The sequence below is a fragment of the Palaemon carinicauda genome, chromosome 27, assembly GCF_036898095.1.
Source record: "Palaemon carinicauda isolate YSFRI2023 chromosome 27, ASM3689809v2, whole genome shotgun sequence".
Classification (NCBI taxonomy): Eukaryota; Metazoa; Arthropoda; class Malacostraca; order Decapoda; family Palaemonidae; genus Palaemon; species Palaemon carinicauda.
In genome coordinates, this window is record NC_090751.1 from 66,608,580 (window position 1) to 66,632,101 (window position 23,522).

The 23,522-nt window shown below is 40.9% G+C and overlaps 1 protein-coding gene across 2 annotated transcripts in view; it reads right to left on the reverse strand.

The window, feature by feature from the left end:
• Window positions 1-23,522, reverse strand: part of LOC137620746 (putative oxidoreductase YteT) — a 172,059-nt gene that overhangs the window by 110,881 nt on the left and 37,656 nt on the right. For both annotated transcript variants that reach the window (XM_068351127.1, XM_068351126.1), the window contains exons 3-6: window positions 4,404-4,517; window positions 3,282-3,392; window positions 2,955-3,076; window positions 1,228-1,363 (exon numbers count right to left, since the gene is read on the reverse strand). In XM_068351127.1, coding sequence (XP_068207228.1) covers window positions 1,228-1,363; window positions 2,955-3,076; window positions 3,282-3,392; window positions 4,404-4,517 — 483 coding nt within the window. The remainder of the gene's footprint in view (window positions 1-1,227; window positions 1,364-2,954; window positions 3,077-3,281; window positions 3,393-4,403; window positions 4,518-23,522) is intronic.

Consider the following 23,522-nt stretch of genomic DNA (forward strand, 5'->3'; position numbering starts at 1 on the left):
TGTTGGTATCGCATGCAAAAATCACCAAATTAATGACAATCCAAACAAGGAAGCCACAAAATGCCACTAACACAAGTGATTGGTTATAACAAGAACCAACAAACACACAACCGAATGAAAGAACTAATGAGCAAATAAAGATACCTGTAATTGGAAATTCAAAATAGCTGTCGGCGGTTTAGTGACCGGCCACTTGCATACAACTGATGAGAGAGCAGAGTAAAAACTCGGATCAGTACTACATAGGACCCTTCTCTCTGGTTACGATTCTTTCCCTTTGCCTACACAGACACCGAATAGTTTAGCCTATTCTTTACAGATTCTCCTCTGTCCTCATACACCTGACAACACTGAGATTGCCAAACAATTCTTCTTCACCCAAGGGGTTAACTACTGCACTGTAATTGTTCAGTGGCTACTTTCCTCTTGGTAAGGATAGAAGAGACTCTTCAGCTATGGCAAGCAGCTCTTCTAGGAGGACACTCCAAAATCAAACCCTCGTTCTCTAGTCTTGGGTAGTGCCATAACCTATGTACCATAGCCTTCCAGTCTAGGGTTAGAGTTCTCTTGCATGAGGGTACACTCGGGCACACTTCTATCTAGTTTCTCTTCATCTTGTTTTGTTAAAGTTTTTATAGTTTTTATAAGAAGTATTTATTTTAATGTTGTTACTATACTTAAAATATTTTATTTTTCTTTATTTCCTTTCCTCACTGGGCTATTTTCCCTGTTGGGGCCCCTGGGCTTATAGCATCCTGCTTTTCCAACTAGGGTTGTAGCTTAGCATTTAATAATCATAATAATAATAATAATAATAATAATAATAATAATATAAATAAATCTAAGACACTAGAAGTGTTAGAGGACCCAGACCTACATGGGTGAGGGCTATGAAGCGTAAAATAGGAGATGATGAATGGAGAAGTATTGAGATAGTGACAACTGGCGAAATCTAACAGAGGCCCTTTGTGTCAATAGGCGTAGGAGGATATGATGTTGATGATGAATGTTCAGCATTATGAGCTTGAGGTATAAATATTCTAGCCACTGAAAGGAATAAAAAGTAAGAAACAAATGGTAATGGATTTATAGAAAAAAAGCATAAAGCCTAGAAGGTAAAGAAAATCAAAGGCTAGTAGTAATAAATAAAATAATCATAAAACCTACGGTGTGACTAACTACTGTATATTATGTTAAAATAGCTTTGTCAAAAGATCTATGACTTACCTAAAATGATGCAAAGAGCCAAAGGATGAGAGCTTAATGCATTTTTTGTTTCCCATCCAATAAGCTATCAAATCTACATCGTGACAGCATTTTGCCAGTAGTGAGAATGTACTACTCTTCTCATTTCGCCAATTACCTGTGAAAAATAAAATAAATGTCTATCAATCTATGATGTGGAGGTTATTTTCTCAGTGGGATTAAAATCATATATAACTCAGGGTGACAAAGCACAGTTACTGTACATAAGCAACATTCAAATGAAGATTAAAAGATTGTTAAAGTCTGTCAACATTTTTTCAATGTAACTTGAAATTACACATACAGTAATTGCAACATTTCAATAAATCTTAGGACTATTCTAAAATTAATTTACTTGTTAAGATCTTTTTCTGCTGCAGTGTAGACTATAGTAGTTTATCTTCAAGGGGACCATCCACTATGTCTTGTATTTTTTTTTTTTAATTATTCAAAATATGTAATTTCCACATATGTTTTAGATATATAGGATACCTTAATCATTCAAAAATTTCGAGTAATTTGAGCAAAACTTTTTAGATTTATTAGTAAAAGTCATTATTTAAAAAAAAAAAAAAACTTAGGTAGCATTTTCTCCACAAATATGACACCAATTGTATTGAAAATCATACCATAAAACCTGCTTTATAAACCAGAATTTCTATTCTTTTTAATGAATTTTTAACAAATTTTCTTCGTCTAGACGTAAATTTATCATGAAAAAGAGTAAAAGGAAAATAAAAAATCTGTCACAAAATTGTGGGATTTTTATTCTTCTTCCCATATATATAATTTTCTCTAAAATTGAACAATAAATAACTGAGAAATGGCTACAGACATGCAAATATGTTTTTGAGTTATGAGCTTCCAAAGATTTGCTATAAATATTTGTATTTTTCTTAGAAAAATCAAAATAACATTATTATGATAACCTTACTTTGTACTTTTTTTGTTTATTCCTACATCAAGGCTCCCTAAATGTGGTATTTCACTGGGCGACAGAGGTTCCTCGCCCAGAAATAGATTTTTCCTTTGTCAAAATCCCTTTTAAACCCCTAAGTGTACTAATACACTTGATGTAAGGGTGTCATGAGTTGCCAATGGCCTCTTATTGTTGCCAGTTTTAATTAGAATGTTCCAGCTTTGTACTCTTTTCATGCTTTCTCTCTTCTTGGTTCTTTTCTGTTGCTCTTTTGACCTTAGGTAACATTGGCCTTGCTATAAATTTCACGAGTATGTTGTGAAAACACAATGTATACACGAACTGCAAGTAAATTAACACAGGTGCATCATAACTTCTATACGTCTTTGGAAACTTTGGCTGGTCTCTAAGATCATGAGTTCGCCTACCTTCTACCAATGCCTTCCACCTTTGCCAGACGTACGAGGTTTCGAAACATAAGTGAAAAAATCGCTATATATATATGCAAAAATAAACACACAAAGACGATTCTGTCAAACTCAGTCATACAGATGACGCAGTTAGGATGACATCATCATTTAAAGACCGCTATACCTTCATTATTTGTAGAAATAATTATCTGAAACTTCTGGAGAGCATGTACGATATGTTTCTGCATACATAGAAACAATAACTTGATTTTTTATTTTTTTAAATTGTTATATTATCCCCCAATAGTGGACGGTCCCCTTAAATGGATTTAAAAAGGAATCTTATAAATGTCAAAACATTTTCTAGCTAAAATACTTACCCCTGACAAAAGAGTGAGCAAAATGGTAGAATCCTACAGGTTCTGTATGGTTAATGTTGACTACTTCTCCAATTAAGCCCGAATCTATAAGTTCCTTCAACTTTCTAGCTGGAGGGTGATATCTGAAAATCAAATATTCACTTTCAATTTCATATAACAATAATGGTTCCCATAATTATCCAAGCTATGCTAATGATCACCTTCCTAAATGTAATTAACATAAAATCAATATTAAAAAATCATGAAGACTTGGCTGAAGATTTACATGTTTTGTCAGCATTAGGCAACTTTACCAATTCTACAACAAAGGGCCAAAAATAAACTGACCGTAAAACATGGCACACGGCTAACATTACTCCAGCTTCTTGACATGCCTCATAAATTGTTCGACAGTCTTCTGCCGTTACAGCCATTGGTTTTTCCAGCAATATATGGTACCTGATAGAAATAAAAATAAAATATATAGTTTGAATTAAAATAAAGAGGTACAGGTATATAAAGAAAAATTTTAACAAAAAATTCAAAGTAATTTAGTGACCCTTCAGTAAATTCCCAAGTCAAACAATTATATTCTAATCAGCTTTCTGCATGTACTGTAATCTCAAAAGGTTGACCAGGGGATGCTAAAAAAAAATCAGACTATAAAGCACTCAAAGCACTCGGTGAGGCCACATCATTAGCTACATGACAAACAAAGAAATGCAAAGATGAAAGAAGCTACACATATGTTCTTATTTATTTGTCTGCATGTTTATACATTTATAATTTTTTTTATTATGATTATGCTGAAAGATACATAAAGTATCCAGAGGAGATACTTAAACAGCCCAAGAGCGTAAATATTGCCCAAAAAAATACAGACGAGAATCTCTCATGTTACCCAGTTTTGCTCGTGTGTTCGTTTTTTATATGTATTGGTTAGTAAGTAACCCTGAAATATGATGATTATGTCCTTATAAACCCCAGTGGCAAGGAAAATTACCAGTAAAAGTCCATACTTTTACAAACTAAAGTTTATTCAATCAATCTCTACAAATAAAAACTTTGAAGCCCAACTTTTTTTTAATATTAACACATTTTTGTCATCCAAACATGAAGAGATAGGGAATCTTATTACCTACAATCTCAAAAGTTACTTTTTTAAAAGTCAACAAACTTCCATATGAAAAGTATGTCATAACTAAAAGTGTCTTCTTTACATTAATAAAACAACACATACACTATAAAAAATTAAAATATAAAAATTTCTTCTCAAATTATTTGTATATAAAATCATCTTTCAAATTCTTTTTAAATAAAAGAAATTGGTTGTAGAAACAATAAATTAGATAGAGTTTGAAGTAATCCCAAAATAATATTGTTTTAATGAGGAAAAAGGTTCTGCATATTGCCTTTCATTCCTAAGTAAAATATGCAATAACTTTTATTTACATGTGATAGACAGCTTACCCAATTTTAGCCAGTTTGATGGTAGGTTTGACATGATCCTGATCTTGAGTGGCCACAATAGCACAATCTGCAAGTTTGGGTTGTAAAATAAGAGTTTCCCATCCAACAAAACAGCTGAAAGTTGTAAAAATAACATGATGAATATAAACTACTGAAAGTAGGTTAAAAAAGAAGAAACAATACCATTAGAACTACAGCTAGAGAACATGAATAATTTTCTTATTTGTTAAGAGGAAATTAATACATACTACAGTACAGTGCACTATACTTAACAACACTAACACGGCTTGAATCAAAATACTGTAATGTCTTTTATCTACATGAATAATCCACATAGACATGTAACATAAAACAATAGCTCATATAATTATATTGCACTTTAGCTATACAGTAAATGAAAATACCATTGAACACTGGAAACAAGTGTAAAGATACAAAATAGTACTCGCTTATAACAAATAGTACTCGCTTATAACAAACATCCTAGAACTAGGCCCAGCTACTAAACACTGTATGTAAAAAAAAAAAAAAACAGCATTAATTTTCCGAGTAACTTGATTTTACTTTGCTTCAATTTCATTGTTCGATACAATAAGAAATTAAGCCACACCAAAATAAATGAATTAAATGGCCCAAGAAACACAGAGGAAGGCAGAATGTCACAATTTTTCAAATGAATACTGTAGTAAAAAAAAAAAAAAAAAAGTCTTTCCCTTTTGAAACCATGACATTCACACATCTTCACAATATGTGTGAGCTTGTGGAGACTAATGTATAACATGGATGGAAAAAGAGGCAGCATGTAATCCACGAGCTAAAATGAAGATCAACCTAAAATGTTAATGATTAAAGATTTCATAAAAATTCAGTATAAAAGGCAACACCATTCTGCAACTGCAAGTTCATTACTAAAACCTTGGAGGAGTCAAGAACTGGGGGAAATGATAATACTAATACAGTGGAACCTCTACACACGAACGTATCTACATCCAAATTTTCCAACATCCGAAGTAAAATTCGAGCAAATTTTTTACTCTACACCCGAATTTTATTTCGACACACGAAGTAAGCATTACGCCATTGAGCGTCGAGTGCTTAGTTCTCTATTCTTGTGTGTATCGTGTGGTTGTCCTCTGTTTGGTCTGTTATTAACAGTGCTTATTTTCTTCCTTTCTCACATTTCCTTTTTGATTTTACCTATAATCATGGTGCCTAAGAAGCTAAGTTTCAGTACAGGAAGAAGGCAATTCTTTCATTAGAATTGAAGCAAAAAATTATAGAAAAACATGAGAGCAGTGTGCATGTGAGTGATACTGTATGGCTAAACAATATGGCCGGAATAGGCCTATGATCTCGAGGATCATCAAGCTGAAGGCAGCCATTAAAGCAAATAACCATTGAAGGGGATCACTATTATTACAAGACATCTTAGCAATACCCTGGAAGAGAAAGAACGCCTTTTGTTGATAGGGATAGAGGACAAAAAGATTGTTGGCAACGATCATTTGTGAGAAGGGCCAACGCGATGAACAGAAAGAAAGAAAAATGTTATTTTCATTAGTAAAATAAATTTTTGAATATACTTACCCGATGATCATGTAGCTGTCAACTTCGTTGCCCGACAGAAATCTACGGTCGGGATACGCCAGCGATCGCTTATACAGGTGGGGGTGTACTCACCAGCGCCATCTGTGGTCAGGTACTCCAGTACTTCTTGTCAACAAGACCTCAATTTTCTCCTCGGTCCACTGGTTCTCTATGGGGAGGAAGGGCGGGTCATTTAAATCATGATCATCGGGTAAGTATATTCAAAAATTTATTTTACTAATGAAAATAACATTTTTCAATATTAATCTTACCCGATGATCATGTAGCTGATTCACACCCAGGGTGGTGGGTGGAGACCAGTATACATGTTAACAAAGAAGCTAAGTATCCCGTATTTCATTTTTATTAGTTATTCAAAATAACAATAAAAAATAAATAAGTACCTGGTAAGGAAGTCGACTTGAACCATTACTCTGCCTTTAATAAGTACGTCTTCCTTACTGAGCGTAGCGGTCCTCTTAGGATGCTGAACGACTCTTAGGTGGCTGAAGTATAAAGGGCTGCAACCCATACTAAAGGACCTCATCACAACCTCTAACCTAGGCGCTTCTCAAGAAAGAATTGACCACCCGCCAAATCAACCAGGATGCGGAAGGCTTCTTAGCCGACCGTACAACCCAAAAACAACAATAAAAGCAATCAAGAGAAAGGTTAAAAAGGTTATGGGATTATGGGAATGTAGTGGCTGAGCCCTCACCTACTACTGCACTCGCTGCTACGAATGGTCCCAGGGTGTAGCAGTTCTCGTAAAGAGACTGGACATCTTTGAGATAGAATGATGCGAACACTGACTTGCTTCTCCAATAGGTTGCATCCATAACACTCTGCAGAGAACGGTTCTGTTTGAAGGCCACTGAAGTAGCCACAGCTCTCACTTCATGTGTCCTTACCTTCAGTAAAGCAAGGTCTTCTTCCTTCATATGAGAATGAGCTTCTCTAATCAGAAGCCTGATGTAGTAAGAAACTGCGTTCTTAGACATTGGTAGCGAAGGCTTCTTAACAGCACACCATAAGGCTTCTGATTGTCCTCGTAAAGGTTTTGACCTTTTCAGATAGTACCTAAGAGCTCTGACTGGGCAAAGTACTCTCTCCAGCTCGTTACCCACCAAGTTGGATAGGCTAGGGATCTCGAACGATTTAGGCCAAGGACGTGAAGGAAGCTCGTTTTAAGCCAAAAAACCGAGCTGCAAGGAACATGTAGCCGTTTCCGATGTGAAACCTATGTTCCTGCTGAAGGCGTGGATCTCACTTACTCTCTTAGCTGTTGCTAGGCATACTAGGAAAAGAGTTTTTAATGTGAGGTCCTTGAAAGAGGCTGATTGTAGCGGTTCAAATCTAGATGACATCAGGAACCTTAGGACCACGTCTAGATTCCAGCCTGGAGTGGACAACCGACGTTCCTTAGAGGTCTCAAAAGACCTAAGGATGTCCTGCAGATCTTTGTTGGAGGAAAGATCCAAGCCTCTGTGGCGGAAAACCGCTGCCAACATACTTCTATAACCCTTGATCGTAGGAGCTGATAGGGATCTAACGTTCCTTAGATGTAACAGGAAGTCAGCAATCTGGGTTACAGTGGTACTGGTTGAGGAAACTGCATTGGCCTTGCACCAGGTTCTGAAGACTTCCCATTTAGATTGATAGACTCTGAGAGTGGATGTCCTCCTAGCTCTAGCAATCGCTCTGGCTGCCTCCTTCGAAAAGCCTCTAGCTCTTGAGAGTCTTTCGATAGTCTGAAGGCAGTCAGACGAAGAGCGTGGAGGCTTGGGTGTACCTTCTTTACGTGAGGTTGACGCAGAAGGTCCACTCTTAGAGGAAGAGTCCTGGGAACGTCGACCAGCCATTGCAGTACCTCTGTGAACCATTCTCTCGCGGGCCAGAGGGGAGCAACCAACGTCAGCCGTGTCCCTTTGTGAGAGGCGAATTTCTGAAGTACCCTGTTGACAATCTTGAACGGCGGGAATGCATACAGGTCGAGATGGGACCAATCCAGCAGAAAAGCATCCACGTGAACTGCTGCCGGGTCTGGAATCGGAGAACAATACAATGGGAGCCTCTTGGTCATCGAGGTAGCGAACAGATCTATGGTTGGCTGACCCCACAGGGACCAAAGTCTGCTGCAAACATTCTTGTGAAGGGTCCACTCTGTGGGGATGACCTGACCCTTCCGGCTGAGGCGATCTGCCATGACATTCATATCGCCCTGAATGAACCTCGTTACCAGCGTGAGCCTTCGATCTTTTGACCAAATGAGGAGGTCCCTTGCGATCTCGAACAACTTCCTCGAATGAGTCCCCCCCTGCTTGGAGATGTAAGCCAAGGCTGTGGTGTTGTCGGAGTTCACCTCCACCACCTTGTTTAGCTGGAGGGACTTGAAGTTCATTAAGGCCAGATGAACCGCCAACAACTCCTTGCAATTGATGTGGAGTGTTCTTTGTTCCTGATTCCATGTTCCCGAGCATTCCTGTCCGTCCAATGTCGCACCCCAGCCCGAGTCTGATGCGTCCGAGAAGAGATGGTGGTCGGGGGTCTGAACAGCTAACGAAAGACCTTCCTTGAGAAGAATGCTGTTCTTCCACCACGTTAGAGTAGACCTCATCTCTTCGGAAACAGGAATTGAGACTGTCTCTAGCGTCATGTCCTTGATCCAGTGAGCAGCCAGATGATACTGAAGGGGGCGGAGGTGGAGTCTCCCTAACTCGATGAACAGGGACAGCGATGAAAGTGTCCCTGTTAGACTCATCCACTGCCTTACTGAGCATCGGCTCCTTCTCAGCATGCTCAGGATGCACTCTAGGGCTTGGTTGATCCTTGGGGCCGACGGAAAAGCCCGAAAAGCTCGACTCTGAGACTCTGGGACGAGCTGGGACTTCTCTAAATTGACCAGGAGGCCCAGTTCCTTGGTCAGATCCATAGTCCATCTGAGATTCTCCAGACAGCGACGACTTGTGGGAGCTCTTAAAAGCCAGTCGTCTAAATAGAGGGAGGCTCTGATGTCTGCCAAGTGAAGGAATTTCGCAATATTCCTCATCAGTTGCGTAAACACAAGAGGTGACGTGCTTAGGCCAAAACACAGGGCTTGGAACTGGTACACAACCTTTCCATAGACGAATCTCAGGAAAGGTTGGGAGTCTGGATGGATGGGGACGTGAAAGTATGCGTCTTTCAGGTCTAACGAGACCATCCAGTCCTCCTGCCTGACCGCTGCTAGGACCGACTTCGTCATCTCCATAGTGAACGTCTGCTTGGTGACATAAGCATTGAGCGCACTGACGTCCAGCACCGGTCTCCAACCTCCTGTCTTCTTGGCTACCAGGAAGAGACGGTTGTAAAACCCCGGGGATTGATGGTCCCGGACTATGACCACTGCCTCCTTGTGTAGCAAGAGCGACACCTCTTGTTGCAACGCTAGCCTCTTGTCCTTCTCCTTGTAGTTGGGAGAGAGGTTGATGGGAGATGTAGCTAGAGGGGGATTGCGGCAGAACGGAATTCTGTATCCCTCCCTCAGCCACTTCACAGACTGAGCGTCTGCACCTCTGCTCTCCCAAGCTTGCCAGAAGGTCTTGAGTCTGGCTCCTACAGCTGTCTGGAGAGGAGGGAAGTCAAAACTTGCCTCTTGTGGACTTGGAACCCTTCTTGGACTTGCCACGGTGACTGTCTGCACGGGTACCTCCTCTGCTGGAGGTTCTGCCACGAAAGGGTGGGATGAACCTGGAAGCAGGAGTATCAACTGCTAGAGGGCGGTAAGGTTTAGTCACGGAAGGTAAGGTCTTAGCCTTACGTGCAGAAGAAGCCATGAGGTCATGCGTATCCTTCTGGAGAAGAGAGGCAGTCATCCACTTAATTAATTCCTCCGGAAACAGACACTTGGACAGAGGAGCAAAAAGTAACTCTGACCTCTGGCAAGGGGTGATACCAGCAGATAAGAAGGAGCACAGATGTTCCCTTTTCTTGAGGACCCCTGATACATAAGAAGCCGCAAGCTCGCCAGACCCATCCCGTATTGCCTTGTCCATGCTGGACATGATCAGCATGGCTGAGTCCTTGTCAGAAGGGGCAGTCTTCCTGCTTAAGGCTCCCAGACACCAATCGAGGAAGTTGAATATCTCGAAGGCACGAAAGACTCCCCTTAACAAGTGATCAAGATCTGTAGGGGACCAGCAGATCTTCGAACGTCTCATAGCCAACCTGCGGGGAGAGTCAACCAGACTTGAGAAGTCGGCCTGGGCAGAGGCAGGAACCCCCAAGCCAGGTTCCTCTCCCGTGGCATACCAGACGCCCGACTTAGAAGCCAGCTTGGGAGGAGGAAACACAAAAGAGGTCCTTCCCAGTTGCTTCTTGGACTGCAACCAATCCCCCATAACCCTCAAAGCTCTCCTTGAAGATCTGGCAAGAACAAGCTTGGTGAAGGCAGGCGCAGTAGACTGCATGCCCAGAGCAAACTCGGAGGGAGGAGAACGAGGGGTTGCAGACACAAAGTGTTCAGGGTACAACTCTCTGAACAAAGCAAGGACTTTGCGGAAGTCTAAGGAGGGTGGCGAAGACTTGTGTTCTTCAACATCAGAATGAGGATCATCAAGATGAGCAGCTTCATCCTCAGAAGCCTCCTCACCCGACAGTTGAGTTGTAAGAGGCAAAGGCAGAGCAGCAAGCTGAACGGCTGAATCCTGCAGAACGGGTGCATGCATACCTGCGGATCCATCATCATGCCTCTGCTGGACAGACTGTGAGCTGGCAACAACAAAAGCAGAGGGCCGGTGTGAGGGAGGGTCTGCGGTGGGCTGAGGAGCATGCGGTGTGGTATGCAGAGCATGCTGTGAGGCATGCGGCTCATGCTGCATGGCATGCGGCTCATGCTGCATGGCATGCGGCTCATGCTGCATGGGATGCGGCTCATGCTGCATGGGATGCGGCTCATGCTGCATGGCATGCGGCTCATGCTGCATGGGATGAGGCTCATGCTGCATGGTATGAGGCTCATGCTGCATGGAATGCGGCTCATGCTGTAAGGTCTGCAGAGCATGCTGCATGGGCTGAGGACTGCGCAACTGTGGAGGAGCTCTCACAGGAGGAGGGATGTAAACCTTCTCTGCCTGATAATCCTGCATAAAAGCCGCAAGCTGAGACTGCATAGTCTGCAGCATGGACCACTTAGGGTCTACTGTGGTTGGAGCAGAGGCCTGTTGAGGGACCACTCTACCTCTCTTGGGAGGTGTGCAGTCATCCGATGACTGCGGCGAGTCCGAACTGACCCAGTGGCTACACCTGGGCCGTTGGACTAGCTCTGAAGGGACTTTACGCTTAAGCGGTCGTGAGACCTTAGTCCACCGTTTCCTCCTGGAAACCTCTTCCACAGACGAGGAATGTAAGGGCTCATTCGTCTGGGAGTGGAAGGGACGATCCTTAGCAGATACGTCCGCAACCACTGAGGATACATCTGTGCGCCGATCAAGGCCTGCCGAACCCTTTGGTCCTTCGACATTGCTTCTCCCCTGGGCTTGGGAGCTTGCAAGAGGTCCCGGACTGGGAGGACGACTGGCACGCACAGATGTATCCTCATGCGCAACACTAACACTGACACTGCACAGCACTAGCACTAACACTTCCCACTGCACTCTTCGCTTTCAGCTCTCTGACATCCGCCAAGAGCTGATTGCGGTCACTAACCAACGACTCCACCTTATCACCGAGAGCCTGAATGGCACGCAACATCCATTGCAGGCTGAGCACTCGTAGCAGGTTCGGGGGTCACCACCACAGGGGAAGGAAAAGGTTGAGGGGCATGGGGAGAGGAAATATCCAAAGAGCGAGAAGAACTCCTCCTATCTCTCTCCTTCTCTAACCTACGAGTATATCTGAGGAATTCATTAAAATCGAATTCCGAAAGCCCAGCACATTCCCCACATCGATCTTCCAATTGACAGGATTTTCCCCTACAATTGGAACATACGGTGTGAGGATCAACAGAGGCCTTCGGAAGACGCCTATTACAAGTCCTAACACTACATCGCCTATATTTAGGAACTTGGGAAGTGTCAGACATCTTGAATTCTAGAAGTAGTCAAAGGGGGAATTCCAAAGTAAAGCAAAGATCGTTAACCAATGAATCAAATTAATACCAAAAGCTTGCTAAGCTAAGGCTAAAGCTTCCTGTACAGCGAAGGCTAAATTTCAGAGCAAATACTTCACCAAATCGTGAACAAAAGACTCCAAAATCAACAGCGTATCCATGTAGGTCTTGCCGGTGGCACGACAGAGGAAAAATTGAGGTCTTGTTGACAAGAAGTACTGGAGTGCCTGACCACAGATGGCGCTAGTGAGTACACCCCCACCTGTATAAGCGATCGCTGGCGTATCCCGATCGTAGATTTCTGTCGGGCAACGAAGTTGACAGCTACATGATCATCGGGTAAGATTAATATTGAAAAAAGTGAAGCAAAGAAAACCATGATAGCATTAACAAGCTCTTTTAAATAAGACTTCTCTCTTTTTCTGTTTCTCTCTAAACATAGCATTAACATGTTCTTTAAATAAAATATCTCTCTTTCTCTCTCTCTCTCGTTCTTCTTCGCTGTTATAGTGTTAGTTACGTCTATTATTTTTTTTCCGAGAGAGAGAGAGAGAGAGAGAGAGAGAGAGAGAGAGAGAGAGAGAGAGAGAGAGAGATTAAACAAAAATGTGTTTAGAGTACATATGATTTTTAACAGCGTCAACGAGTTGAAAAACAATTAAATGTAACTAAGAAAGTAATAACAGCGAATCTGAATTCCTTTATTAACTAAAACAAATATTGATACAAACACACTCGTGTGCGTATGCACAAACACACACACAGGTGCAAAAATTGCTACGCAGTAAGAGAGACGGTCGGGGAGGAGGTAGAGATGGTGACTGCGATAACATACCGTAACTCGTCACTGAAAGTGATGAAAATAAAATATCAAAAGAAAAGAAATGTAAAATATATGAAATATAAAAATAGAAAAAAAAATAAATAAGCTAAGTTAGATTGAAATTTCCGTAGTGTAAGTTACGGTATGTTATCACAGTCACCATCTCTACCTCCTCGTCGATCGTGTCTCCTCGTGCGTGTGTGTGTGTTTGCGCATACGCACACGAGTGTGTTTGTATCAATATTTGTTTTAGTTAATAAAGGAATTCAGATTCGCTGATATTGTTTTTTTAGTTACATTTAACTGTCTTTCAACTTGTTAACGCTGTTAAAAATATTATGTACACAAAACATTTTTGTTTAATCTCTCTCTCTCTCTCTCTCTCTCAGAAAAAATTATTAGACGTCTCTAACACTAACAGTGAAGAAGAACAAGAGAGAGAGAGAGAGAGAGAGAGAGAGAGAGAGAGAGAGAGAGAGAGAGAGAGAGAGAGAGAGAGAGAGAGAGAGAGAGAGAGAGAGAAAGAGAGAGAGAGTATTTATTTAAAGAACATGTTAACACCATGTCTACCTTCTCGCCGATCGTCCGTCTCCTCCTGGAGTAGCAAATCCTACACCTGCATTGGCCTGTCTCTAAGGTAAAGTGGCAATAAAACACATTTTATATTTATTATTTCTTTATAATTAAATTTCTTACATGCTTCTTTCATATTATGCAGTTATGTTATTGTTATGTGTAATTATGTGTAGCCATTTATTAAGGATTTATTATGGGTTTTTAGGCTGAGGAACGAATTAAATGAATTACCATGTATTCTTAGGGGAAAATTCGTTTCTACATCCGAACATTTTCTACATCAGAAGTTGGTTGTGGAACGAATTAAATTCGTATGTAGAGGTACCACTGTACAGTACTGAGTAACCCATCAATCAAATGCATTCAACTTTATATGTACAGTATTTTGCAATATCTGAAATTCCAAAGTTTGTCCATCTTTACATCCTTCCACTCCCATAACCTATCATTGTCATTTAAATACTGTACTGTAAATTTCATATAGAGTTCTTTATATTATACACACCATTTTTTTCTTATTTTGGAGTAGTTTTCCTTTTACAAGTTAAGTATGCCCTGACTGGCAAACTACGATCATCTACTTTTCTCCAAGCTTGAGATCAGATGTTTTGTCAGTAATTTATTTTGAATTCCAAACCAACAGACTGGAAATATGAAAAATTACAAATAAAGAGGTAATTTGTATTTTCCCTGACAAACCTGTAGCTCTTTATTAGGGAATACAGTGATACCTCTACATACGATCTTAATTCGTTCCAGAAACTGCTTCGTATGTTGGAGCAAATATTCCCATAAGAATACTGTACACGGTAATTTGTTTAATTCGTTCCTTAGCCTAAAAACCCATAATAACTCCTTAATAAATGGCTACACATAATTACACATAACATTAATACAATATACAGTATAATAATTATCTAAAAAAAGAATAATAATAAAGAAATAATAAATAAAAAATGGGTTTTTATGTAACACTTTACCTTAGCGACAGGCCAGCGCAGGTGTAGGGACTGCTACGCAGGAGGATGGAAGATCAGCGAGGAGGTAGGGACAGCGACTTTGTACAATAACGTGTACGATAACTTACACTAACTTACACAACGTGAACTTTAACTTAACTTAGCTTATTTTTTTTTTTTTTTAATTTTTATAATTTTAAATTTTTTTTTTTACATTCTTTTTCTTTTCTTATTTTTAATTTTCATCACTTTCACTCGATTCGGTCTTCCTTTTCTTTGCTTCACTTTCTTTCTTTTCATCATGATCACTAGACCGTTTTAGAAATTTTTTAAAGAAACTATCGAGTGAAAGTAGCTTGGTACGGCTTTTGAGGATTTTTCTGAAATGAGTTAAGCAAACATCATCGAACTGCGCAACAACACGGCTAACATGAAGTTTCTGTGGGTGATGCTTGTCGATGAAATCAACCACGTGTTGATGATATGCCAACATCTGTTTTATTTCAGCTGTACCTCCTTGGTCTCCTCTGACTCACTCAACTGCGCTTGGAACTCATCATGCTGCATGGCTTGCAGCTCCTTGAGTTTCTCGGTCGTGAGCTCTTCATGATGCTCATCGACGAGTTCGGTGATGTCATCTTCATCCACCTCCAGACCCATGGACTTGCCAAGGGATACAATCTCTTCGACGTCTTCCTCGGCGGCAACCACAGGTTCATTCTCGGGGCCAAAACTTTCTAAATCTCTGGGAGCAACAGCATCAGGCCAAAGCTTCTTCCAAGCTGAATTCAGGGTCCGACGAGTTACTCCCTCTCAAGCCTGATCTATGATCTTTAAGCAGTGCACGATATTAAAGTGGCTCCGCCAAAATTCATGCAAAGTTAAGTTGGTGCTTTGCGTGACATTAAAGCACTGCTTAAATAAGTGCTTGGTGTACAGCTTCTTAAAATTAGAGATGACTTGCTGGTCCATGGGCTGGAGGATAGGGGTGGTATTTGATGGAAGATACAACACTTTGATGAATTTGTATTCATCGATATCATCATCTTCGAGTCCGAGGGGGTGAGCGGGTGCATTGTCCAAAAAAAGCAAGCACTTCAAAGGCAAATTCCTCTCCTGAAGGTACTTCTTGACAGCAGGGCCAAAAACTACGTTTACCCATTCCACAAAGATATGCCTAGTAACCCAAGCCTTGGAATTAGAACGCCATAGAACATGGAGCAGGTCTTTATTAATTCTATGTGCTTTAAATGCCCTAGGGTTTTCGGAATGGTAAACTAATAAAGGCTTAATTTTGCAGTCCCCGCTGGCGTTGGCACAAAGCGCAAGAGTCAACCGATCCTTCATTGGCTCATGTCCAGGCATTTTCTTCTCTTCGGCGTTAATGTACGTTCGACTAGGCATCTTTTTCCAAAACAGACCGGTTTCATCACAGTTGAACACCTGCTGCTCTACGTAGCATTCCTCCGCCACGATGCTTTCGAACAGTTTAACAAAGTCTTTAGCAGCCTTGGTGTCCGAACTCGAAGCTTCTCCATGCCAAACAACTGAATGAATCCCAGTCCGTTTCTTAAATTTCTCGAACCAACCTCGAGACGCCTTGGATTCCTCCGTCGTAGGATCGGCTGAACTCTCCACCGCGTCACCCCCAGAGCCCGCTGCCTTCAAGTCACTGTAGATAGTGCTGGCCTTCTCACAAATGATCGTTTCAGTGATCGTATCGCCAACAATCTCCTTGTCCTTAATCCATATTAACAAAAGGCGTTCCATCTCTTCAAGGGTAGGGCTACGACGTTTGGAAATAATCGTGATCCCCTTCGAAGGTTTCACTGCTTTAATGGATGCCTTCTGTTTTATGAGCGTCGAGACCGTAGACATATTCCGGCCACATTGTTTAGCCAGATCGCTAACACGTACACCTCGCTCAGGCTTTTCTATTATTTCTTGCTTTAGTTCTAATGAAAGCATTGACTTCTTCCTTTTCTCACCACTACTACTACTTCCTGAACCGAAACTAAGCTTTTTAAGACCCATGATTACGAAACACAGAAAACAACACGTGAAAAAGGAAGATAAAAAACACTGTCAATAACTGAGTGAATAGAGAACAACCACACGATGCGCACGAGGTGAGAGGACTGATCAAGGTGACGCTCGATTGGCGTCCCTCCGAAGTGCTGCCGTCTAGCGGCATCAACAACAAACCACAGTTGACGCTTTCGAGAAAATTCCATGCGTACGCGTATTGTTTACTTCATATGTTGGAGCAACACTTCGGGTGTCGAGACAGAAATTTGGTCGAATTTGACTTCGGATGTTGGAAAATTCGTATGTTAGGACATTCGTATGTAGAGGTTCCAGTATATACTTTTGGCAAAGCTGAAACTAGCCATAAGACTTTTAGTGAGGTATGACTACCCCACTGTTAGTTAGTGGGGGGAGGGGGATGGTTAGTACCAACCCCCTGCTCACACACACACCTGTGTTCTTTCATCACTTTTACTTCCAGACAGGACTTACCAGGGGATAGGTGATGGCGGGCCAATATATATAAGGAGCTACAGGTTTGTATGGTTAGGAAAAATACAAATTACTTCCAAATTTGTCACTTGTTCTGACACTAGAATACAAACCTCATCATCTTTATTAGGGAAGAATCACCCTTTAGGGGGTTAGAAGTCCGATCAAACTGACTGGTTTTTGACCTGGGTTTTTCTTGTACATGCTCAGCACGTAACAGGGAAAAAACCTACGGCTCTGTGGAAGATGTTCACTTGTAGTAGTTGTCTGAGCTGGCGGTGTCAGGGAGGGATTTCTCTCGGGCCTTCCGTCAGCAGCTGAAGAAGGTTCGGGAACCAATCCGTATGATGGCATAGCAGAGCTATGAAGGTCATGGCTAGGCTTGAGAATAATCTTTTGTTAACCATCCTAATGAGGCAGAACGGGGGAAAGACGTAACATCCATGTTGTCCCCTCATCGGTGGAATGCATCCTGACAGAGGGCCTGGGGATTCGGGACTGGTGAATAGTGGAGTGGGAGTCTGTTGTTCAAGAACGTCATGGACAGGACCACTGCTAGGGAACCCCACAAAGTCAGGACTTTGTTGGCTACTAGGTGATCCAAAAACCACTCGAAGCCCACTATCTGAGTTACTCTGCTCAGAATGTCTGTGAGGACATTCCTTGCCTGGAATGAAGCAAGCTGACAGGGACAACAGGTTGTCTTCTGCCCATCTTAGTATTCACACTGGTAGATGGCAAAGGTGCCGCAAACCGGTATTGCCTTGTTTGTTTACATAAGCCACTACCGTGGTATTGTTGCTCGTCTACACAACAGAGTGACCTGCCAGGGACAGATGGAACTGCTACAGGGCCAAGAAGGAAGTCTTCATCTCTAGGAGATTATGTGATGGTACCTTACAGACTCTGACCAGAACCCTGAGGTCGTGCAATGCAGCAAGTGGGACTACCCCCCCCCCCCCCCTTTTGATGCATCTGTAAAGAGCAATCAATTCCGGGGGAAGGACGAAAACAGTCCCTCAGCGGAGATTTTGTCTGTCACCCAGCAAGTCAGGATTGTCTTCTGCTCAGGTCCAATAGGGATCAGTGTCTCCGGAGAGTCCTCGTGGTGACCCCACATGGATCTAAGCTGCCACTGAAGTAGCCACTAAAGTTGATAGGTGACCAATGAGACGTAATGACTGCTGGGCTAGGAGCACATTTTGAAGGAAGGGACTTGCCTTCTTCTTCAGCCTCTGGAGCCTGTTGTCTAAAGGGAAGACTTTCTGTAGCTGGTGTCGATGATCATGCCTAGGTGTATTATTATTATTACTCTCCAAGCTACAACCCTAGTTGGAAAAGCAAGATGCTATAAGCCCAAGGGCTTCAATAGGGAAAAATAGCCCTGTGAGGAAAGGAAATAAGGAAATAAATAAATGATGAGAACAAATTAACAATAAATTATTCTAAAAACAGTAACGCCAAAATAGATATGTCATATATAAACTATAAAAAGACTTGCATCAGCCTGTTCAACATTTGCTGCAACTTTGAACTTTTGAAGTTCTACTGATTCAACTACCCAATTAAGAAAATCGTTCCACAACTTGGTCACAGATGGAATAAAACTTCTAGAATACTGTGTAGTATTGAGCCTCATGATGGAAAAGACCTGGCTATTAGAATTAACTGCCTGCATAGTATTGTGAACAGGATGGAATTGTCCAGGAAGATCTGAACGTAAAGGATGGTCAGAGTTATGAAAAATCTTATGCAACATGCATAATGAACTAATAGAACCACGGTGCCAAAGATTAATATCTAGATCAGGAATAAGAAATTTAAGAGACTGTAAGTTGTGTCCAACAAATTAAGATGAGAATCAGCAGCTGAATACCAGCCAGAACAATACTCGAAACAAGGAAGAAGGAAAGAATTAAAACACTTCTTCAGAATAGATTGATCACCGAAAATCTTGAGAGATTTTCTCAATAAGCCAATTTTTTGTGCAATTGAAGAAGACACAGACCTAATGTGTTTCTCAAAAGTAAATTTACTGTCGAGAATTACACCTAAAATTTTAAAAGTCATACAAAGTTAAAGAAACATTATCAATACTCAGATCCAGATGTTGAGGAGCCAGTGTCCTTGACCTACTTACAATCATAATTTGAGTTTTGTTAGGATTCAACTTTATACCGCATAATTTGCACTACAGTGAACCCTCGTTTATCGCGGTAGATAGGTTCCAGACGCGGCCGCGATAGGTGAAAATCCGCGAAGTAGTGACACCATATTTACCTATTTATTCAACATGTATACAGTATTCAGACTTTTAAAACCTTCCCTTGTACGTAGTACTGTTAACAAACTACCCTTTAATGTACAGAACACTTAATGCATGTACTACAGTACCCTAAACTAAAACAGGCACAAATATTAAAGGCAATTTTATATCATGCGTTTCCTAAACACGCTAAAAAGCACGATAAAAAATGGCAACCAATGTTTTGTTTACATTTATCTCTGATCATAATGAAGAAACAAACTGGAGGTAGAGCTTTGCTTATTACCCAGACATATTTCCCATACTATTCCCTTAGAACTACATCACATCTTCCTACTTTAGATATATATATATATATATATATATATATATATATATATATATTTATATATATATATATATATATATATATATATATATATATATATATATATATATATATATATATATATATATATATATATATATATATGTGTGTGTGTGTGTGTGTGTGTATATATATATATATATATATATATATATATATATATATATATATATATATATATATATATATATATATATATATATATATATATATATATATATATATATATATATATATATATATATATATATATATATATATATATATATATATATATATATATATATATATATATATATTTATATGTATACACATATACATACCTACATATATACATACATACATATATACTGTACATAAATACATGCATACATATATATATATATATATATATATATATATATATATATATATATATATATATATATATATGTTACTGTATATATATGGGTTATGGAAAAAATCCGCGAAGTGGTGAATCCGCGATGGTCGAACCGCGAAGTAGCGAGGGTTCACTGTATGCACTAATTTTAGCTAGATCTCTATTAATGGATTCAGCAACCCCAGATCTACATTCAGGGGATGGAATTGATGTAAAGAGAGTAGCATCATCTGCATATGCAACATGCTGGTTTTCTAGACCAAACCACATGTCATGTGTATATAGTATGAAAAGTAATGGGCCAAGAACACTACCCTATGGAGCACCAGATATCACATTCCTATACTCACTATGGTGCCCATCAACAGCAACTCTTTGAGATGTATTACTTAAAAAATCAATAATAATGCTAAGATATGACCCACCCACTCCCAACTGTTTGAGTTTGAAAAAAAGGGCCTCATGATTAACACGGTCAAAGGCAGCACTAAAATCAAGGCCAATCATACGAACTTCCTGACCGCAATCAAGGGATTTTTGTACAGCATTGGAGATTGTAAGAAGGGCACCACATCTTCCAAGGGCTTTACGAAAACCAAATTGCAAACTAGGGACTAGATGATTACCTTCAGCAAACCTATAAGACGTTTTGCCAAAAGACATTCAAAAACTTTAAATAATATGGGAGTTATGGAAATTGGGCGGTAATCAGTTGGACTTGAGCTATCAAAAACAAATTTTACATAGTTTGAGTAACATTACCAATTCTCCAACAAGTGCTAAAAGCTCCTCTTCTTGCTAACTTGCACAAAATAACAGATAACTTTGGAGCTAAGAAATCTGCAGTCTTTATAACAAACAAAGGAAAAATACCATTTGGGTATACACCTCCATAAGCATCAAGGTCCATCAATAGAGCTTTAATTTCACGAGATTGAAAAGCTAAACTAGTTAGTTTAGCCTCAGGAAAGCAGGAATGAGGCAGTTCAAGTTTTTAATTACTCTGTTTACTGTCAAAAACATCAGCCAAAAGGGTTGCCTTTTCTTTTGGACAGTGAGTGACTGAGCCATCTGGTTTAAGTAAAGGAGGAACTGTTACATCTACACCAAAGAGTGCAGATTTAAGGGTAGACCACCATTTATGTTCCTGAGTTGTACTAGAAAGGGTTTCTTTTATGGTTAAATTGTATTCCTTTTCAGTTGAGGCATAAACTCTCTGAGCAAGCGCTCTAAGCTGAGTATAGTTATTCTAGGTCAAATCTGATCTGTTATCCTTCCAATGATGATAGGCCTCCTGTTTCTCCAAATAAGCATGTCTACAATCATCAGTTAACCACGGTTTGTCCTTCACTAGGTACCTTAGCACACAAGAAGGGATACGCCTATCAATTATGTTGACTAGATTCTTATTCAAAGGGAACACAGGATCAACACTACTATATAATTGTGACCAATTCAAGCACAAAAGATCATGCAAAATCCCATTCCAGTCTGCTTGAGATTTCATATAAATTTTACAAGAGTATGATACATCAGGGACAGGCTGCTCGGTCTACACTACTAATGAAATCAAGGCATGATCAGATGTCCCGACTGGAGAACCAACCTTACTAATTATAACGCCATGGGAGTCAGTGTATACGAGGTCCAATCAGTTACCAGACTAGTGAGTAGCTTCACTTATGATTTGCTCACAGCCTGATTCAGAGGCAAAGTCTAAAGCTCTTAAGCCATGGCGATCGGTAGGAGAGATAGAACTTAATCACTCCCTATGGTCAGCATTAAAATCACCAACAAAGACAAAAGAAGCCTTTCTATCATCTTCCTGCATCTTAGCCATAATGGTGAGAAGACTATCGAAGATAGAATCCTCTATGCCTGGATTCCGGTAGATCGAACACAAATAAAAGTTGTAATGCCTGCCAGAATCTTTTTGGGCTCAAGCCATGGCGTCCTGATGGAAGGTTCCTTTTTGGTAGCTTCCTTGGGTATATAACTACTAGATATTCCCAGAGAATTTAACCACAGGTTATCACAGAATTCTAACTTCTGGAGCGAGTATACTAAGGGTTTCCCTTTAAGACATCGTATATCAACAGGGGACGCATGTATTAACGCGCCACATAGCTATCTGCACCCCACATAGAGTTAACACTTCGATGTGTAGGGGCGGAGAATAGCTGGGGAGCCGTTCCACAGCTAATCTCGTTCGTGGCTACTTTTGGTACTCGAGACGTAAACAAACGGGCGCCATTGCTAAATGACGTCACGTCCGTCCTCATCCTTCGCTTAGTAGCTTGCCTTACTAGACGGATTTTTCCCTGTGCGTATCTTATCGACTTGCATCTTAGCCATGTCTCTACCCTCGGCCTCGCCTTCTTCTGGAAAGTTGAGTACAAGGTTCCAGTATTGTTTAAATAAGCTCTGACCGTAAAGTAACTTTTACTTTTCGAGATATTTTATGTTTTGTGGCAGAGCTGTGCTACTACCGGACCCGCCATTTTATGGCGTCGCTGTTGTCTTGCATGCCTTATTTAGCTAGCCTCAACAGCTTTTTCCGGCCTTATTAACTAATCGCTACTATTAGTTATTTAGTCTTCATAGCTAGGAACTTTATATATCGTGTTTTGACGATCTTTTATTGGTCATAGACTGACCCCATACCAGTTCGCTAGTCTAGCCCCTAGGCCAGAGTGCCTATCATCAGTGTTCATGCATGATATATTACAGTGATCCTAGGTTTAGTTATGAAGATAGTGGCATTATTTTATGATACTGTTTACTGTGATGCAAGTGTTTTCGCCTTCAGGGACCATATAGGGGATAGGTTTGACAGTGTGCCTCTCTAACCTAACCTAATTGTAGGCCCCCTATATGCTCCCTTCACCCCCTGCCTTAGGGCATTCCCTCTGCGTAGCCTTGCTCTCCCTACCACGTAAGGGGATCAAGCTCATACCAGAGTACTTATCGCTTCTCTGTCCTCCCTAAGGGAATGATCCCCCCTTAGGGTTGCGTCCGAGAATGAGGAACGGCTTGCCCTTCCTCTATTGCTGAGGCTAGGCTACCTGACCTTCCCTGCAATGCAATACGTCTTCCATCCTTCCTGGTTCAGGGTGTAACATCCCTGCTCTAAGTTAGGCTTGGGGGGAGTTAGTTCTGTGCCTTGCTGAAACGGTACCCATGCACCGTTCTCAGAAAGGCTGCCTAACCTTAGGCTAGGGAGCGTCCTCCCTTCCTTGGTGGCCGCTTTGGTACAGAGCCTCTCCTATAGAAGACCTTTCTTCTTCTCCCCTCCCCACCTATCTCTTGTATGGCCTAGCCTATACTTAGGTTAGTCTATACCCATCTGTCCCCTGTCCTACAACTCCTCCTTAGGGTGGAGTGATAGGGCTACCTTGAGTCCCTGTGTGCAGTCCGCTCTGGTACATATACCCTTCATAGTGTCCTATGGGGTTAGCCACTGGATGCGTTTTGTCCGCAGGGGTTCTCCCCCTCTTGGGTGTTCCCTAGCCCTCCCTTGGGCTACCCTGGCTCCCGGCCGCCTGCGGCCC